The sequence below is a fragment of the Gallinula chloropus genome (assembly GCF_964237585.1).
Source record: "Gallinula chloropus genome assembly, chromosome: Z".
NCBI lineage: Eukaryota > Metazoa > Chordata > Aves > Gruiformes > Rallidae > Gallinula > Gallinula chloropus.
Window position 1 is genome coordinate 13028063 of NC_140089.1, and position 17360 is coordinate 13045422.

The following is a 17360-nucleotide window of genomic DNA, read 5'->3' on the forward strand; positions in this document are numbered from 1 at the left end:
TTCCTTTAGCTGCAGGAAGCATTTTTAAAATACCAAGATGAATGATAGGTGTTGGTGTGCTGCATGTGCACACCTTTGAACAACCTAAACTGCCAAGCCATTACTACCTTGGAAATCCAAAGCTCATTTTTAAAGGAGAACCAGGACACAGGCATGAAATAATGACAAAGTGTGGATAGTAAGCAGATGGGAGATACTTAAATGAAAGTTTGTTGGTTTAGAGCCTTGTCCAGCTTATGGTAAGGTAACTTTCTGCTTTCCGTGTTAATGAGTTGCCTTACATTCCCACACTCTGAGGGGTTGCTTTAATCTCAAGTTTAAGACGTGCTGGGATTTGCTTTCCAGATGGTGTTTATTCTGCATAAAATAAAATGTTGCTTTTTAGGACTTCATCATAGTTGTATTCTCTTTTATTTTAGAAATCTTCCAGAATTCCTGAGGATGACATCAGGTTGAGAAGAAACAGAGACCAAAACTGTGCCAATTTCTTGGACCCAGCTACTGTGCTTGCTACAAAGGAAGAGAAAATGGAAATTGAAGTTCCAGTTTCTGAACATAAAAGCATCACCACAGTGGCTTCACCACATCCCATAGAAAATCCAGCCCACTTCTTTTCCCCTGCTGCCAGCCATAATGGACTTAAGGACAGGCACGAATCTCTGGACAGTGAGGTTGCTAAAGAGATCAGATACCTAGATGAAGTGCTGGAGGCAAATTGCTGTGATTCTGCTGCAGATAACACCTTTAATGGGACATCCTCCCCTGAACCAAGTGCAGTCTCCCTTATGGATGGCTCAGGAGCATCTTTAAATGTCAGTAATGATTCAGTACCCAGTGAAAGGGAAGAAAATGTAGCCAACAAGCAGGCACCCATGGTAGTTGAACCACATGAAGCTACCATAACAGATGAGACCCTGAAATCTAATGGCCATTCCTTGGGTGGATTGAAGGAGGACGCTGGGGAAAGTCTGAAGGTGCCAGGAAGTCCCACTTCTTCAAATAGTTCTAGAAGATCTTCTAAGGATGGAGAAGCAACTCTTACAACCCTAAAGAAAGAGGCTAAGTTTGAACTACGAGCCTTCCATGAAGACAAAAAGCCCTCAAAGCTCTTTGAGGATGAGGAAGAGAAGGAAAAGTACAGGGTCCGCAAAGTGAGACCATCAGAGGAAATGATTGAACTTGAAAAGGAAAGAAGGGAACTCATTAAAAGCCAGGCTGTCAAGAAAAACCCCAACATTGCCGCCAAATGGTGGAACCCACCCCAGGAAAAGACCCTTGAGGATCAACTAGATGAAGAGCATCTGGAGTCTCACAAGAAGTACAAGCAGCGCAAGGAGAGACAGCAGCAGCAGGGTGCAACGCCAACATCCCCCAAACAGATTGGCTGCTCCTTTGTACCACCAGAGCCAGTCAATATCAAGAAAGAAGATATTGTTACAGAGCAAATTGACTTCTCCGCTGCCAGAAAGCAGTTCCAGCTGATGGAGCATTCGGGTCCATCTCAGGGTCAGGCCCCACCAAGGCGGTCAGGAACACCCAAAATGTTCTCCATCAAACCCTTCTACAAAAGCCTCAATTCTCCCCATGCAGACAGGCCGCTGTCCACTGTGACCAGACCCGTTTCAGTGTGTGGGCAAACAGGACAGCTTGAGGGTAACAACACAACCGTTGTCAAAGCACAGAAGGTCTCCTGTACCTCAGAAGATGATACAAATACTCAGACTACCACTGCTGACCAAGTAAGAGAGTTACCTTACAGTGATAGCCCCAGAGCTGGACAGGCCTCAAAACTGTGGGCGGAGGACGGAGAATTCATGAGTGCAAGAGCGGTCTTCACAGTAGTGAAGGATGATGGACAGGGTGTGCTAGACCAGTTCCCAAAGTCAGCCAGTGCCTCTTCCCCTCCAGAGGAACTTGACTCTGGTTTGGATGATTTGTCTGTCAGGTCTCAGGATACCACTGTCTTGGAGACCCTTTCCAATGACTTCAGCATGGATAACATCAGTGACAGTGGTGCCTCTAACGAGACAATGAGCGCCCTGCAGGAAAGCTCACTGGCTGATTTCTCCTTGCCACAAACCCCACAGGCTGACACTCCAGCCGAGTGCAGGGGTGAAGGCATCTCCAAGTCGTTCAGTGACCCAGGCTGTGACTTGCCCTCTTCTGCCTTGGCAGACTCCATGCTGATCGATGACCAGCTGGAGTACCATGCTGGCCTGCTAGTTCAAAATGCCATCCAACAAGCCATAGCTGAGCAGGCAGATAAAGCAAACTTCCAGGAAGAAGAAATCTCAGCAGAGAAGGAGATTTCTGTCAAAGAGCAACCAGCCACCACTGGTCCAGCTCCAGCCTCCAAGGAGCAGCAGAACCCAGTATTTGAGCCACCCCAGGTGTCTTCACCTGTTCAAGAAAAAAGGGACACCATACCAAAGAATTCAAAAGAGGACGACTCAGGACTCAGGGAAGAGAAGAGTTTGCAGCAGTCACCTGTGTACTCAGCCAGCCAGCCATTCCTCGTGGAGGAAAACAGGCACGAAGTCAGCTATTTCAGCAAATACTCAGAGGCAGCCGAGCTGAGGAGCACTGCCTCCATACTGGCCACTCAAGAGCCTGAAGTGAGCGTGGGCCCTTTCAAGTTACGGTCAAGGAAGCAGAGGACTTTGTCAATGATAGAAGAAGAGATCAGAGCTGCCCAGGAGCGAGAAGAGGAGCTGAAGAGGCAGAGGCAAGGTCTGCAGGTAGCACCAAGCCCTATTATGAAGACCGCACCGCCCATGCCCACCAGAACCGTGTCCTACAAAACTGCACCAGGTAAGAACATGAGTGTCAGAGGGAAGATGAAACGTGACTGAAGGGTCAGGTCAGATTTGGTCTTATGTCATTTTTCTGACCAAATGCATCATTTTTCGGGGGGCAGAAGGGTTGTCATGAATTCACCTGCCTGGAAGCTGCAGGCAGGAGGGCGGCATGGGACAACCCAACTTTATGTCAGCAAGCAGGCCTGAGGATATTTTTGGTTATTCCCAAATATAGCACAGAAGTAACTTACATACCCTGTTGATTGTCATTAGAAAACCCTCAAAACATTTTGGGGGGTGTAGGGGAGGGTTCATAACTTCTTTTTGTGTGTGTCTGCTTTGCTTTCTGTTTTCAGGTATTTCTTGGTCTTCTTAATGAAATTTGTCTGGAACAAACATCTCCAGAGCTGTGAGTTGCCACATATTGGAGCTGGTGCCATTCACTATCAAATTAAACAGGCATCACAAGCAAAATGCTTAATAATTCAGTAGAGGTCCTCTTCTGACTTATAAACTTCTGGTTCCTAGTGGTGGCATTCACAGGAGTTACACTATATCTCCCTCCTCCTCCTTTTCAAAAAATAAAACTAAGCACTCGTGCCCGCTTAATGGAACATAAAAAAATCTAAAAAAAAAACCCAAACCAGAAACACATGTCAGATTTACATCTTTGTAGTGATTTTTGTGGGTATAGACCTACATATGCTTTGCACGTACTTAGAATTCTGGGGGTTTTAACACTGATCATTGTGAAGACATATTAATTTTATTGAGAGTACTTAAATTCCTTCCTTATTTCCACTGGTGTAAATCTGAGCCAGTGATGCTTCCAAAAATTGTGCAGAGGGTGATGCTTTTCTTTTGGGGATCATGGAAAACTTCAATAAGGTTCAGATTTAGTCCATTAGCCAGTCTGATTGTGAACTTTGAGTGTGATGCAGCACATAAATAGCTGATACTTAATTCTTCAGCAAACAGGATGATTTTTAACCCATGTTTCTTGCCAAAAAATGTAGCAGATGTCAAAAATTCCTTTGAAGTGTAATTGTCATTACTCCTGTAGAACAGCATTTTTCATAAGCTGTGATGTTTTGGGCAGGGTCTGACAAGATGTGAGAGATAGGGCACCGCAGACCTCAGCTAGGAGGACTCATGTAAAGGTGTGCTCATGACTGCTTTCAGAAGCACCATCTGTAGCTGCAAGTGCTCAAAATGAGGCTGATAATGTTTGCTTTTTACTCACAAGTGATGCTGGAAGGTCTGCTGACACTAATGCTTATTTTAACAGAGCATCTGGGGAAATAGTGTACTTCTTCTGCTTATTTCTTGACACAAAAAAAACATTTACTTTGTGCCTGATGCTGAAATGCTCATTGTAAATTGCATTCTGGTGAGAATGACAAACTTGTATTTAAAATGGAGCAGCCCAGACAATTTCCTTGAAATGTCCAACTGCCGTATGTTCAAGAAAGAAAATTGGGATCTATTAGTCAGTGACTCAAAGTACTGCAATTTGCAGCTGGTGACAAGGCAAATAATTAATTTCTAGGAAAAGATGAATACATGGCAATGTGTAAGAATGTCATTGATCAAAAAAACCACAAAGAGCATTTCCAAAGTCATTCTTAAATCTACTTTTGGTGCCTTCTGAACAGCAGATGTGCTCAGCAGAGCTCCCAGCTGGCAGAAGTCAGCTCAGTACCTTTAGTGTTGCAAGATGCATACCCTCAGTTCAGCTCATCCTTGCTGTCCCTTCTGCTAGCTGTGTCGCAGTTAAAGCTTTCAGGCATCCTTAAAAATGGGGATAAGGGTTACAATACAATCCCTTGGAAGACTGCAGCAGCTTTGCTTTTATTTTAATATTTACAGCACCTTTTCAGTATTTAAAAAAACAGGGGCAAAAGGTGATTCAACAGAGACAACAAAAATCTTGCTATCTTTGTTGGCGCCAGTTACAGAGGTGTTTTACAGAGCAGAAAAGAAAATCAATGTGTGCACAGTAAGGCATATACCGTAGAGCATGACTGATACTGTAATCTGAATATCTAGTTTCACATAGAAAAACAGTCATAACAATAACAATCATAATTCATAATCATATTGAATAGAAGAAAGAGAAGTACTTTTGACATCAAAATGCTTTTCCAAAAGAAAGTATTGGGTCTTCTTTTAACACCAGGATACCTGGGCAGAAAGGGATTAGCTGGTCATGTCTAAATTTGAAAAATTTGCTGCTAATCCTTTAAGTGGGGAGGTGTAAACTCTTTTGAGGAGGTGCAGTGATTAACTTAATTAGCAATGGCCTATCTCTCAGGTTGCTTTTTGATGGTGGACTAGGCAGAGGGGCTTTACTAGGTGTCCTGGTGGTCCCTGGTTATTTATTGCTCCTGTCCTGCTTCACAGCTTTCAGCCATCATTATGTGGATAACAGAAACACAAACCACAAAGCACTGCGGTGAACTGAACTGCTATTTTGACTGAAGTGCAGAAGATTAACACAATTCACGTGGGTGTATGTGTGAAATAACTGCTAATTACTCTAGATAGCAAACAGGCTGTTTTTGCCACCCTGGCATACAACTTTCATACAACTGACAGTAACACTAAACTCAGCGTCTGCCAGCCAACCCAGCACAAGCCAACACGAACTTCTGTCCTGCCAGGGAGTATTCTTTAAAACTGTTTGGGATGCTTTGAGTCAGTCTTTTAACCCATCTTAGATCACTGGAGCAAGTACACAGATTAATTTCAGCGGAACAATAACTACATGATGTATGCACACATCTCCAGGGTATTCCTGGAAAGGTGAAAGGAAGAAACTAAGAAAACTCCTTTTCCAACAAAGACCAAAGGAAAAAATAATGCTTGAGCATGGCTAGAGAGTTGTCATGGATCCCAAAATATTTATATATTTAAATCTGTACATTTCCTGTGTTGTTTTGCTGCAGCACCTGCTGCACTTGGCAAGGTGCTGAGCAGCTGCATAGCAAGCCAGTGGTTTTCTGCAATATGCAGGTGGTACACCACCCCTCCTGGGCAGAGCAGCTGGGATTGTTTGGTAGTGTATTATTTGAATAGGATGATGAGTATGTGACATGAGAGGATCCAGCATATATTTAGTGGTGTGATTCCCATGTTCCTTTCATTAAGAGTGCTTAAGACTGCGAAGAACTTTTGTCTACCTTCATGTATGGCCTAATTCAAGTAATTCTGTTCATCAAAGGAGGTATGAAAATCATTACACCAGGAGTCTTGGTTCAGTGAAGGTTTTTCTGTTGGAGAGTAACCCTTTGTGAATATTTTCTCTCTCATGATGAGGAGAGGGGGAATCCCGAACATGAGAAACCAAGCCTGGGAGAAACTTTCCTGAAGCTGCCACATCTGCCTTTTGGGTGTTTGTCACCAAAGCATTGCCAGGTGAGGCAGAAGGCACCTCACAATCCCTGCAGTCATCTACAGGCACACAGACCCATCTGCATGACCATCTGGGCGAGCTGTCCACCAAGCAGTCAGTTGATGAGAGAATTTCAGTGGACAGAAACCAACAAACCACTGTTTTGCAGTGGGGGAATCTTGTTTCTGCCTTGACTTCTATGAAGAGGGACCTGTGGCACTGTTCATGGTGACACTGGTCAGAACAGCTGAATGTTGCTGCAGAGTTGCTGCTACAATATGGGAACTGATGTGCCCTCCATCCAGGAAGGGTGAATCTGCTCAATGATACTGCCTTTCTAAAATGCAGACCCCCAAAGGCTGAGGTTTGCATTGGTTTCCAGGAGGAGCGGAGTGGAAGGAACTCTTTCCAGGTGTGCAGTTTGTCCATAGGTCTAAGCATCCTATGGTGGTCTGCATCCCTGGGGGAAAGGTATAAAAGCTGGGTGGACATCAGAGAAGCCTGATTCTTCCTGCATTACTTACTAGTGTAAGAATGAAGTAATACAGTAAGTTATCTGACCCTTAAGGAGGCCTCTTGTTTTCAGCAGACTTTTTTACCCACTGGTCCTAATGGGCAGTGGGTTGTTCTTACTCTCTCCTGGTGAGCAGTCCAAGCTTTCATGCATGGATGCAGCTAGGCAGCCCTGGACCTGCTCTTTGCCCCTGCTTTGCAGCCTAACTCCTGGTTGTCTGTGGAGTTGGTGCCAATACAAACCCAGAGGAGAACCTGGGCCCATAGAAACTCCCCTTCCAGTCTCCGATGAGGTCATTTAGTGGGGACAAATTCCCAGCCTCATCCCTCCAGTTTAAGCTTAACAAAAAACTAGAGTGCTGGGATTTTCCATAACAGTCAGAAATGAAAAAAGCCCCAAATGGGGTTTCTTGTAAAAGACCTCTGCAATGTTGACTCAGGTTTCACTTCTCCCTTCAAGAACAAACCCTACTGAATCTTACAGGTTTCAAGGCTGCTCTCTAGTGGTTACCACTGTCATTATGCTTTTTGGAGGAGCTGATACAGCTTTTTCATTTGTCTCTTCAAAAGGAAGTTCCATGAAAATCTATACAATCCTTCTGGTTACTTTGCGTATTTGTAAGAGTTCGTGGTGTGGGGATTTTTCTCCTTTATTACTTTCCTGTCCGCTGGGCTGTTTTATTTCAAAGATCTGCCATACCATGGAAACTGGTTTTGTTTCAGCATTGCTTTCTACTGTCATAGATGAAGAGCCCAGCACATTATTCCCACACCCATGACCTCCCATCATCAACCTCATTCTTCCCACCAGGATAAGATGGGCAGCCTGGATCAGTGCCTGGTGGTGACAAACACAGGCTATCCTCCCTGGAAAAATGTGGATTGTCCACCCACTGAGCTCATCTGCAGCATGTTGCAGTGGTCTCCTTGCTCTGACCTGCCTTTTACCCAGCTGTTCAGCTGGGGTCACTCTGCCTAAAACAGGGTGAAATGCGCTCATTCAGAGAGCAACCTGACTTCTCTCTGACTTGCCTCTCACCAGGAGCAAGTGACCCCTCCGAGTGAAGGGTGTGAGGGATGGAGACCCCATCCTGTTCTGTCACAGGTCTCTCTCCAGGAGCACCCTCTGATACTTGCAGGAAGAAGCTGCAGAGAAGAGTGGCACAAGGGACCAACCCAAAGCCTTTCACTCTTAAAAAGCACATGAAAAGCACTGGAAGAAAAGAAAATGCCAGCAACGTTTAACAAGATTCCTTCTTTGGACATGTGGCACATGATCCCTGGTGTATAGTGGTGGCATCCTGTGTGTTGTATAGTCTGAGCCAGGAAAAAAAATACCTTGCCGTTTTCCAGAATCTTACAAACATTTCCACATCATTTAATTATGACATCTAGGACGAAGCAGGGGTAGTTCAGCCAGATACTATTGCAAATAACAGCACTGGGTTAAATTTGCATCTTACCATTTGGTAGCTCTTCTGGGTTTTGTAAAAAGATTTTGTAGTGTTTTGGTGCAGTTCATTTTGGGAAGAGAGTGTTTTAAAAGCCCACGACCATCCCAACTAAGCATATTGTTTCACAAACTTAATTCCAAACTGTTGCTACATTCAGACCCCACTGAGAATGCTTCTCCAGCTGTCATCTTTTGGAAACAACTTGTGAATCCTTAGAACAGGTCGTTCCTTTTCATGTTGTTGCAGGAAAGATAGAGAAGATCAAGCCTCCTCCATCCCCCACCACGGAAGGCCCTGTCTCACAGTCTGACCCACCACACGAGGAGCCTGCAGGAGCCCAGCGGCCCAAGAACCTGATGCAGACCCTCATGGAGGATTATGAAACACACAAAACTAAGAGACGAGAAAGGATGGATGACAGCAGTGTAAGTGCACTTTTCCTTTTCACATTTTGCTCTAAGTTAAAGACCATGACTCACAAGAAAAATAACCCTTATTTTCCAAGAACCTGCTCAGATCATCTTGTGGGTGTGCAAGGATCTCATCACCTTGGAAGGGCCAATGTTTTTGAAAGGGAAGGATAAGAACCAATGGAGAGAAAGTGAGAGTGTCACTACAAATACCAAAAGTAATTAATACTAATTTTTTTTTAAATTAAATTAACTAATATTAAGGGCAGTGAGTAGCTGCCCTGCAGTAGGTTAATTCAAGCGTTACCAAGACCCTCTAATGGGTTATTTTAGTGGCCCTTTGAAATTTATAGATCAAGTCTGTATTCATGCCAGTGTTTATGGACCCCTAAAGTCCCATCTCTGTGTGCTCAGGATTCAGTGTAAAAGTGGGTAACTTCCCTGCAAACCACCAGATTTGTACTGGGAATGTCTCAGAAGTTAACTTGGACCTGTTGTTTTTCTTCCACACAATCAGCCAGAATTTCAGTTTGTGAAATGGGTGTCTGCATTTCAGTCATTACTGTAGTAGAGTTTAGCCCAATTAAGGTATTCTTTCTTGGAGGCACAAATAAGAAAAACTGTGAATTTCATACGTAGAAGTATCAAAATTCAGATACATCCATTATTCAGCCTGTTTCCCAAGGGAGCACAAGGTGTTTCTTATTTGAATTCATTATGACTGTGGGCAATGAGTGATGAAGGTAGTGAGATTTCAGTGCGATACAGAACTTCTTTAAATGGGCACGGTGTTTGCTGAAGCAGCCACTGCTGTCCAGGCGTTTCCTAGAGACATCAGAATAATGACCTCAAGCACCGAGTTTGAGTCTCATTAGGTGTACAGAAGTAAGTGAAGGTTTGTAGCATGAATGCTGCACTAGTCTGGCAGCTTTTAATCATTACCAGTGAATATTGCACAGTAGCGTGAGATATTTAAAGTCAGAAGGAACGCAATGTGGAAGGGTCCTGGTGCATATCTGCTGGCTACATAAAACCTGTAGGAGAGCTGACTCAAAATGTAAACCAATCAATTTCCAGTCCCCACCAGAAACTTTTTGGTCCCTTCTGGCATGTAGGAAGCCAGCTTGCACACAGGAGCATGCCTTGTTTTGGCAGCAGCATCTCAGGTTTCTCTTCCCTCCCCAAAGCACCCCTTGAAATGGGGTGGCTCCACCTGCTCCAGTGGGTGCAGATGACATGTCACACCCTCACGGCCTGTGGAAAGGCCAGAAGGAACTTTAAAAATTAAAGGTGGACATAAAACTGCTACCATGCTAACCAGAAGTGGTCCTCGGGAGTCCCACAGGTAGCAGTCTCCTTGGCACAGAGGAGAAGCTGCTCTGATAAAGATGCAGCACTCAGCTGGTGCTCTTCTTCACCACCATGAAGAACAAGGGTGACTTGCCCAGCCCATAAAGAGGTGGCCTGTGACTGAAATCTTCTCCCACAGCCTGTGATAGTCACATGCCATTTGCTGTGCATTGTGTAGCACACAAAAGACATCAAATTAGTCCTCTCATTAGGGAGATCAAAAGACATCTCATTAGACCTAAGTGCCTCTACTCAATTACCGTGGTGCAACTCCTCAGGTGTTTGCAGAGCTGCTCATGTGCCCCATAGAACACAGGTTGGCCAGGATGTCGTAGTTTCTTCTGCAGTTTGAAGTGAGTCCTGATGTCCTGACCAGCGGTGGTCTGGGCAGCATCTGACTGAGAGGTCAGGGTTTGGCTGTCTATATTCTACCACAGCTGCCCAGGCACTGGCCTCCCAAAGATGCACTGCTAGAGCATCAATGCTGATCAGACAAATTGTGGGATGGATCCTTTTCTGGGTTGAATTGTCAAGCCTGCGGTGAATTTACGGAGCCTCAGTGCACTCCAGAGTCCCTTGGTGTTGCAGCTTGTTGTCATTCTCCTCTTCTCTATGCCTATTGCATACAGACAGACAACATTCTTGCTGCTGCCTACCCAAAATCCTATTAGAGGACAGTGTCCTGCAGAGCCCAGGGAGAGCAGCAGGAGCATTTTGTTTCTTTTCACTGCCTTTTTCCGCTCTCCTTTTGTAAACAAGCCCCACCATTGATAGGGGAAATATAATTCAAATAAGAAGTGCTGCACTCGTCTCACTCTTAGTATGAGCTTAGTTTTATATGCCAGGATAAGCAATAATTATTTTAACAACAAGCAACTTTGATTTGTTGGCAGGGGACATTTGACTGTGTGCTCAGGGAAAAGACTTCTGTAACTAACAAAACAGAAGAGCACATCACTATCCAATTCTTAAAACTGTTTGAAATATAATGGGGGAAGGAGCATAACTGGCACATAAGAGACAGGCAGCTGCTGCTTGAAGCACTAAGTCCTGAGAGCTGGACATGGCACAGCATTGCTCTTTGTCTGTGAGGGAAACCAGAGACTTCCAGAGGTACTGGGAGCAGCCAGGGTGCTGTGGCAGGGGCAGGAGGCAGGATCCACACTCCTGAATGGACTGCAGAGAGTCTTGATGTCCATGGAAACCTCTCCTATGGTGAGCACATGAGCAGTACTGGTTTCTCCCTATATAAGACACACCAAATGGCAGGAGGGTGGTTTCAGTAGGATGTCTACTGCCTCTCCTCTAAACATCACCACCTTCTGTTTTATTGTCTGGCTTCAGTGGCTACTACGTGGTCCCTGTGATTGGATCTTGCAGGCTTTGCCTTGCAGAGGGCAAATAAAATGCATCTGCTCTTGGAAGAGCTTCACTGCTCAGGCAAGAGGGCAGTTTCTTCCAAAGAGGATGTGTTATGGCACAGGTTTCACCAGTTAAGAAAAAGAAAAAGCATCAGCAAGAAAACGGGTCAAGCACTGGTAGCAAACAAGACTGACACTGGCCAAGCAACGTCATTAAAAAAACACCAAACTGACTAACCTTTTTTTTTTATGACACCAAGTTGCTTGAAATCCTGTACTCTGGGATGTGCCAGTTCTTGCCATTTCTCTATTGTGTTCTTGTTTCCTAGTTATAACATGCTTGTTCAATGTACTAATGCTGGTCTTTTCCCTTTCTACCAGTACACCTGTAAATTACTGTCTAGCAAGGTTACTTCTGAGGTACTTTTCAACTGCTTATTTATTTTTGCTTCCTCTTGCATGGTGATTCCTAGTGCATGTTGCTGCAGTTTGCATTTTCATTCTGTGTGCCAGTGCTGTTCCATATCAAAACCTGGATGCAAATGTGTGTGGGGGTGATATTCATTCCTATCTCTCATCAACAAATATTTGTGTGGCTTGTTTTCTAATCCTTTTATTCTAGTTACAATGTCTGGCATGGGAGGGCTTCTAATTAAAGGGATGGGAGCTGTCGCCTAGGACTGGAGCATTCCTGAGGTGTGAAATGAGAACTTCTCCTTAATCCCTGTTACCATTTAGCTGGCAAAGCTAAACCTGGGATCCAAGCATCCTCAGATGCTGAGGGAAATTGCTGTGGCTTTCCCTTGTCTCTGATCACAGCGTATTTAGCACTGTTGAAGTCTCTAGTATTCTGTAAAGACTCTGCACACCAACTTTTCATCTGTGGAAGAAGAGTCAGATCCCAGGATATGGCCTCAGCCTCATGGATTTTGTGAACCTGTCCTTGTCCCTGTGTGTTGCGATGTGATGATGGATGACAGTTCCACAACTGAACATCAGCGTTGGTCTCAGGGTAGGAGAAACCCACACCTGATAAAGAAAGGGTAATTACACTGACATCTGGCATCTTATCATGGCAGTAACATGCACAGGCCTTATCCCTACAAAGCTGGACTCTGACAAATGCAACAGTTTTAAAAGCAGAGAGTTGATACAGCTACTCTTTTGCAATGTGTGTAGGAATGAGTTGCTTGATAATGTAGACATTTCAGTTGCCTGCAATTCTCTGTGCAGACATATGTGTAAATCTGAACTTATCTATGAGACACAAACAGACTGTGGGAATGACTGGTGTTCATTCATCCAGCATCAGCATTTTTTTATAAACACAAACTTTCCACTGTTTCCCTTTTTCATAACATACTTGATCACGTCAGCTACCTGAAGACAAGTATATGAACCTTTTCTGTCCTGGACAGTAAAGCAAAGTCAAGTCCATGCCATTTCCTATTCATTAAATAATTTACTGTGGGTTTTATCACACAAGCCAGTGACTGATCTTTGTGTAGAGTATTTATAGAGAGTTAATCAGTGTAAAAGCAATGTGCTTTCAGAGACTGGTTTTAAACATGGTTTGGGCCTCCTCTCTCTCCTCCATAATATCTGCACAATAACCTGAGTTACGATCTATGAACAATAAGGAGTGTGTGAGATGCAGAAGCTCAGGGGTAGATCTTACATTCCCAGCCCTTGGCCTTCTGCTGGGAAGGGTTGTGCATCTACCTTTTAAAATGATAATGAGTAATGAGCTGGAAATGAATGTGTATGGATGGGAAAGGGAGTAGAGATGAAAAAGGCTGTAGGACACAGTGATTCTGTATGCAGGTGAAAGCATTACACCTGGCTAATCCCCACTGGTAAGCCTCAGGCTCAAGAAATTCTCATTCTCACTGGAAATCTGTAGCTGGTTTGGAAGAAACAGCAAGACTTAAAGCATGATACCTGCCTACTCTCTACAGAACCCAGAGCTGAGCTTACAGCTCCTGTTGACCTGAGCCTGCCAAAATTTGCTCCTGTGCGAGCAAGTGGCTCAATTTTAGTCACCATTGGCAGTGCCAGAGCTGACCCGGTTGTGTTTGTGCGGGTGTGGAGCAGGACCCTGCATGCAGTCAGGCCTGGAGGCTCCATTCCGCTAGGCAGCAAAAACCCAGCAAGGTACAAGCTCCACACTGCAAACCTCAGCCCACTTCGTTAGGTAGATGTGGTTTTGTCACCTCGAAATTCCTGCAGCCTGCACTGAAAGCACATTAGAGACCACAGACAACAACGTGCCTGCTTGTATATCCATTGGCTTTATCCTCTACGGCTTCGCCTTTTGTCCTTACAACTATACATATCTTCACATTTTCAAATAACCTGAGTTTACTCAGTGATGGTCATGCTGCAGGAGATAAAGCAGCCAGGTGAGATGTAAGCAACATTGAAGCCGACTGCTGAAAATCTTTGTGCTACCAAACAGAAGACCATCATCCTAGAGCTGATGCCAGAGGGCGCACGGGTTATGTTTTAATACTGGTCATCAGCAGGAAATATTGTTACTGCCTGGTTTCAGGTAAACACATTTTTGTCTCAGATACCCCACTCCTCACTGTGCTCCCTAGAGCTCTGGTGTATTTGGTGAATAGCATTAAGTAGGTGCAGTTAAGAAAATACCTTCATATTGGAAAAAATACATGTTCTTTATCCCTCAGTAGTTCCATTTTTATGTTAAAGCACTTAGTTTATTGCTCCTGAGTGGGAACACACACATCTGCAGGAACAGGCAGCCAGTTCCCTGCCTCTGTGCTTCTGTCTCTCTGAGCAGAGCGTGCTCCACCAAGGTGCCTTGTGCAGTGACTTTCCCACACGGTACTGGTAGGTTTTAGACCCTCACACCTTTGTGTTTTCTGTTTTTATTGCTTTTAGTTCTTCCAGGTCCAGATGAGAAGAACCAGTAAAATACTGATCTCCAGAAAAGTGTTTTTGTTTCCACGTGAATGCTGCTGCTGTTCAATAAAAATTAGCCTCCTCTGTATACTAGTCGCCTTTGTTCAGCAGTGGGGATAAATATGCTGTGGGCTGTGGTGTATCTGTGTTTTGCTCTTTTATTCTCTTGTTGCCAGTAAGACAGCAATTGTTGTTACATCTGTTGGAAGGAAACTCAGGACAAATTAGTCTCCATCTCTCAGATGGATAGATAAATTCATCTTATGCCTGACAGTGGTAGCAGTTTCAATCTTTTTTTTTTTTTTGTGAGGGTTTTTGTTTCTTTCTTTGTTTAATTCTCAAAACCAAATGAAATCTATCAGGAAGGTGTCCTCTGCAATTCTTAGCAAGGCTCCAGAGCTGCAGCCACAAGATCCACACAGCATTTTCTGTGCAAAGAGAGGTGGAGAGCAGCTTTTATAGCCCTGCGTATCTTTGTGCATTTGTCTTTCCCTCACACCTACTTCTGCTCTCCAAATTCTTCCTCTTCTATTGCAGCTAGTGGTCAAATCACCTCTCCTCAGTAAGACATTGTATGTAACAATGCCTTTTTCACTGACATGGCCTTACCATTCAGACACAGCCAGATCAGTTCTTCAGCCTAAGCTTGAGCAACCTGTCTGCTTCATCATCCGTCCAGTTTTCAGTGTACACCTCCTGTGAGTAGTTATGAGCCTGGCTGCCTTAGGGCACTGTGACCACCCAAGCCTGGCCCTGGCCACACCTGAGCCGACATGGGGCATCATCCAGGAGGACATTTACAGAGCACTGAGGTAGCGTTTTTGTACCGTGGCCAGAACGCAGCTTGTTACCACCACAACAGCCACAACAACAAAAGGAAAAGACTTTCCTTCCGTTGACTTGCTGTGGAGAGCTTCTGGGTGCTGCTGGGCTCGTGATGGGTCTACAGGCAGCCCTGACATCTGCCAAGAATATTTTAAAATGGAGATCGTTTGCTATTTTAGGCAAGTGGCTTCCTGGGTTGTGAATTCAATGCTCCATTGAGGAGTCCCGATTCTCCACTCAATCATTCCAGTTGCATGCTATAATTACCCCATTGTTTCCTCGAGCGGGTGCAAAACTGGCACAGCCTAGCAAAAATTAGGGTTATTTTAGGTCAGTCTCTATCTCCAGTAGATTGAAACAGTAATTCTGAAGCAAATAGCCAAAAGTACCTTTAGTTTATTAGTATCTGCTCTACTGTTTAGTGGGCTTGTTTGTCGCTACAAAGCCAGACATCAGCACTCACTTACCTGCAAAGGCCAAGACCACATTCAGTGGTCTCACAGAGTCTCTGATATGACTCTGGAAACAGTTCTTCTTGGAGCAACCATCAGCATTTGCAGAACTAGACAGAGCAGGTTTGCAGACGGGAGATCAATGTAAGAAACCCTGTTGCCATCTTTTAAGACAAACTGAGTAATCCAAAGCAGAAATCTTCCAAGTTAAGGGTCCTGGCTGTCACAGGACATCACCAGAGACCATCACAGCGTTGGGATTTACAGCAAGGAAGGCACTGACTGGAAGCTATTGTAAGTTATGTAAAATCCGTTTTATTTTCACCTGGCATATATCTACAGGCCAAATTCAGCAGACCTCATTTAAGTATACCACTGCTCTGTCACAGTCACAGTTTTGGTTTGGTTTATGCTGAAATTGCTATTTTTTAATGTATATTTCAGTATCTAGTGGGGAGAGCAGTAATTTTATGTGGTTTATTTAATCATTATCCCATCCTGGTTTTGATAATTTCCTTTCTAGCAGCATTTGTCTGTTGTCAACCAAAAATATAATCACCAGGTTTTTTTCCCCCCTTCATTGCTTTCCTTGGCACAGACACTGATTTTTCTCATTCTGAGAAGACAGTAGGATGATGCACTGATACCCAGTCCCAGTTGTGCTTTTCCATCATCCAGTTTGGGTTGTCTTTCCTTGATTGGGGCTTTTATAATCCATACATGTAGTTTAAATTGCTGGTCCTCATCCCTGCATCAGTGTGCCACTTACCACCTTATGTCTTCAAAGGATTATTTTTTACTGATTTCAATTTTTTTTTCTTAATGACTTGTTTTCTTTGTGGGCACATTTGCCCTCTACTGGGTAAAACAGAAACTGCTCACCCATGCTCTTCCTTTCCTGCAAAAAGAGGAGACATGATTTTGGGCAATACTTCAGCAAAAGAATGCCTGTACCAGCTCTGTAGCCCCAGTCAGGGCTGGGAAGCAGGTGGAGCTTTAGCTCAAAATTGTCTCTGATGACTGGATTTTGAGCTGATTTCCTGATTTAACATATAGAGAAGCCCCTAGTACCTCTGTACCTCAGTATTTTTCCAACCACAGCATGTCACAAGCTGAAAGAAGACTTTCTTTAGCCTTTAATTATTTTTGTTCTAGTCAAGACTTAAGTTCCCACCACATCTGACTTTGTACACAGAAGAATAAAATAGCATCCTTTCTTAAAAGGCCAGCTACTCTTCTCCAGTCAGGGAGTGTGTGGAACAGCTTGCAGGAAGCATTAGGGTCCAGGGATGCTGGGTTTGGTGAACAGTCATATTTTTCTTGAGATGGGTTTTTTACAGGATTGCAGGGTTTTTAACTGACTGTTTAAACATTTCAAAAGTTTTACTTCTCTGCGAGGGCTGTTTTAAAACACACTGAGGGCAGTGGATGTTGGCAGTTTTGTAGTTTGACCATGGAGCTGTTACTTACTGTAGGTCAGAAAATAATGTTGCTGTGTGCTTCTGTAAGAAAGCCCCAAATCCCTCTAGGTCTCATTCTGCTGGGAGGAAAACAACCACCATTTGCCAAGGAGTACATCAGATGCATGTTGCAACGATACCTTTTAGTTTCAGCTGAGTATTTTTTTTAACCTTGTTAAAACACACATTAAATCTGGGTTTAATTAATTGTTTCTGTGTGTGCATGTGTGTGCGTACATACAATACATACAGAGTGTGTGTGGTGCATCTGTGTGCATGACTGCAGGTATGTATATAAAGTACATGTCTCAGGGCCTATCTAGAACCAGACTACAGGGTGCAGGCCCTGTGTGTAAATCTCCTTTCCCATATGCATGAAGTGAGTTTTCACTCCAGGAGCACTTTGATCACAGTGCAT

The 17360-nt window shown here is 44.1% G+C and overlaps 1 protein-coding gene across 2 annotated transcripts in view; it reads left to right on the forward strand.

Moving 5' to 3' along the window:
* The window catches only part of LOC311203221 (PALM2-AKAP2 fusion protein-like), a gene marked incomplete at its 5' end in the record, with an annotated part of 50940 nt that overhangs the window by 32391 nt on the left and 1189 nt on the right, over positions 1 to 17360 (forward strand). The window contains 3 exons of one of the 2 annotated variants that reach the window (XM_084277875.1): positions 528 to 2811; positions 8406 to 8584; positions 11662 to 11700. In XM_084277875.1, coding sequence (XP_084134001.1) covers positions 528 to 2811; positions 8406 to 8584; positions 11662 to 11700 — 2502 coding nt within the window. Of the gene's footprint in view, positions 1 to 419; positions 2812 to 8405; positions 8585 to 11661; positions 11701 to 17360 lie in introns of those variants that run through there. The other variant, XM_084277874.1, reaches the window with a different exon arrangement.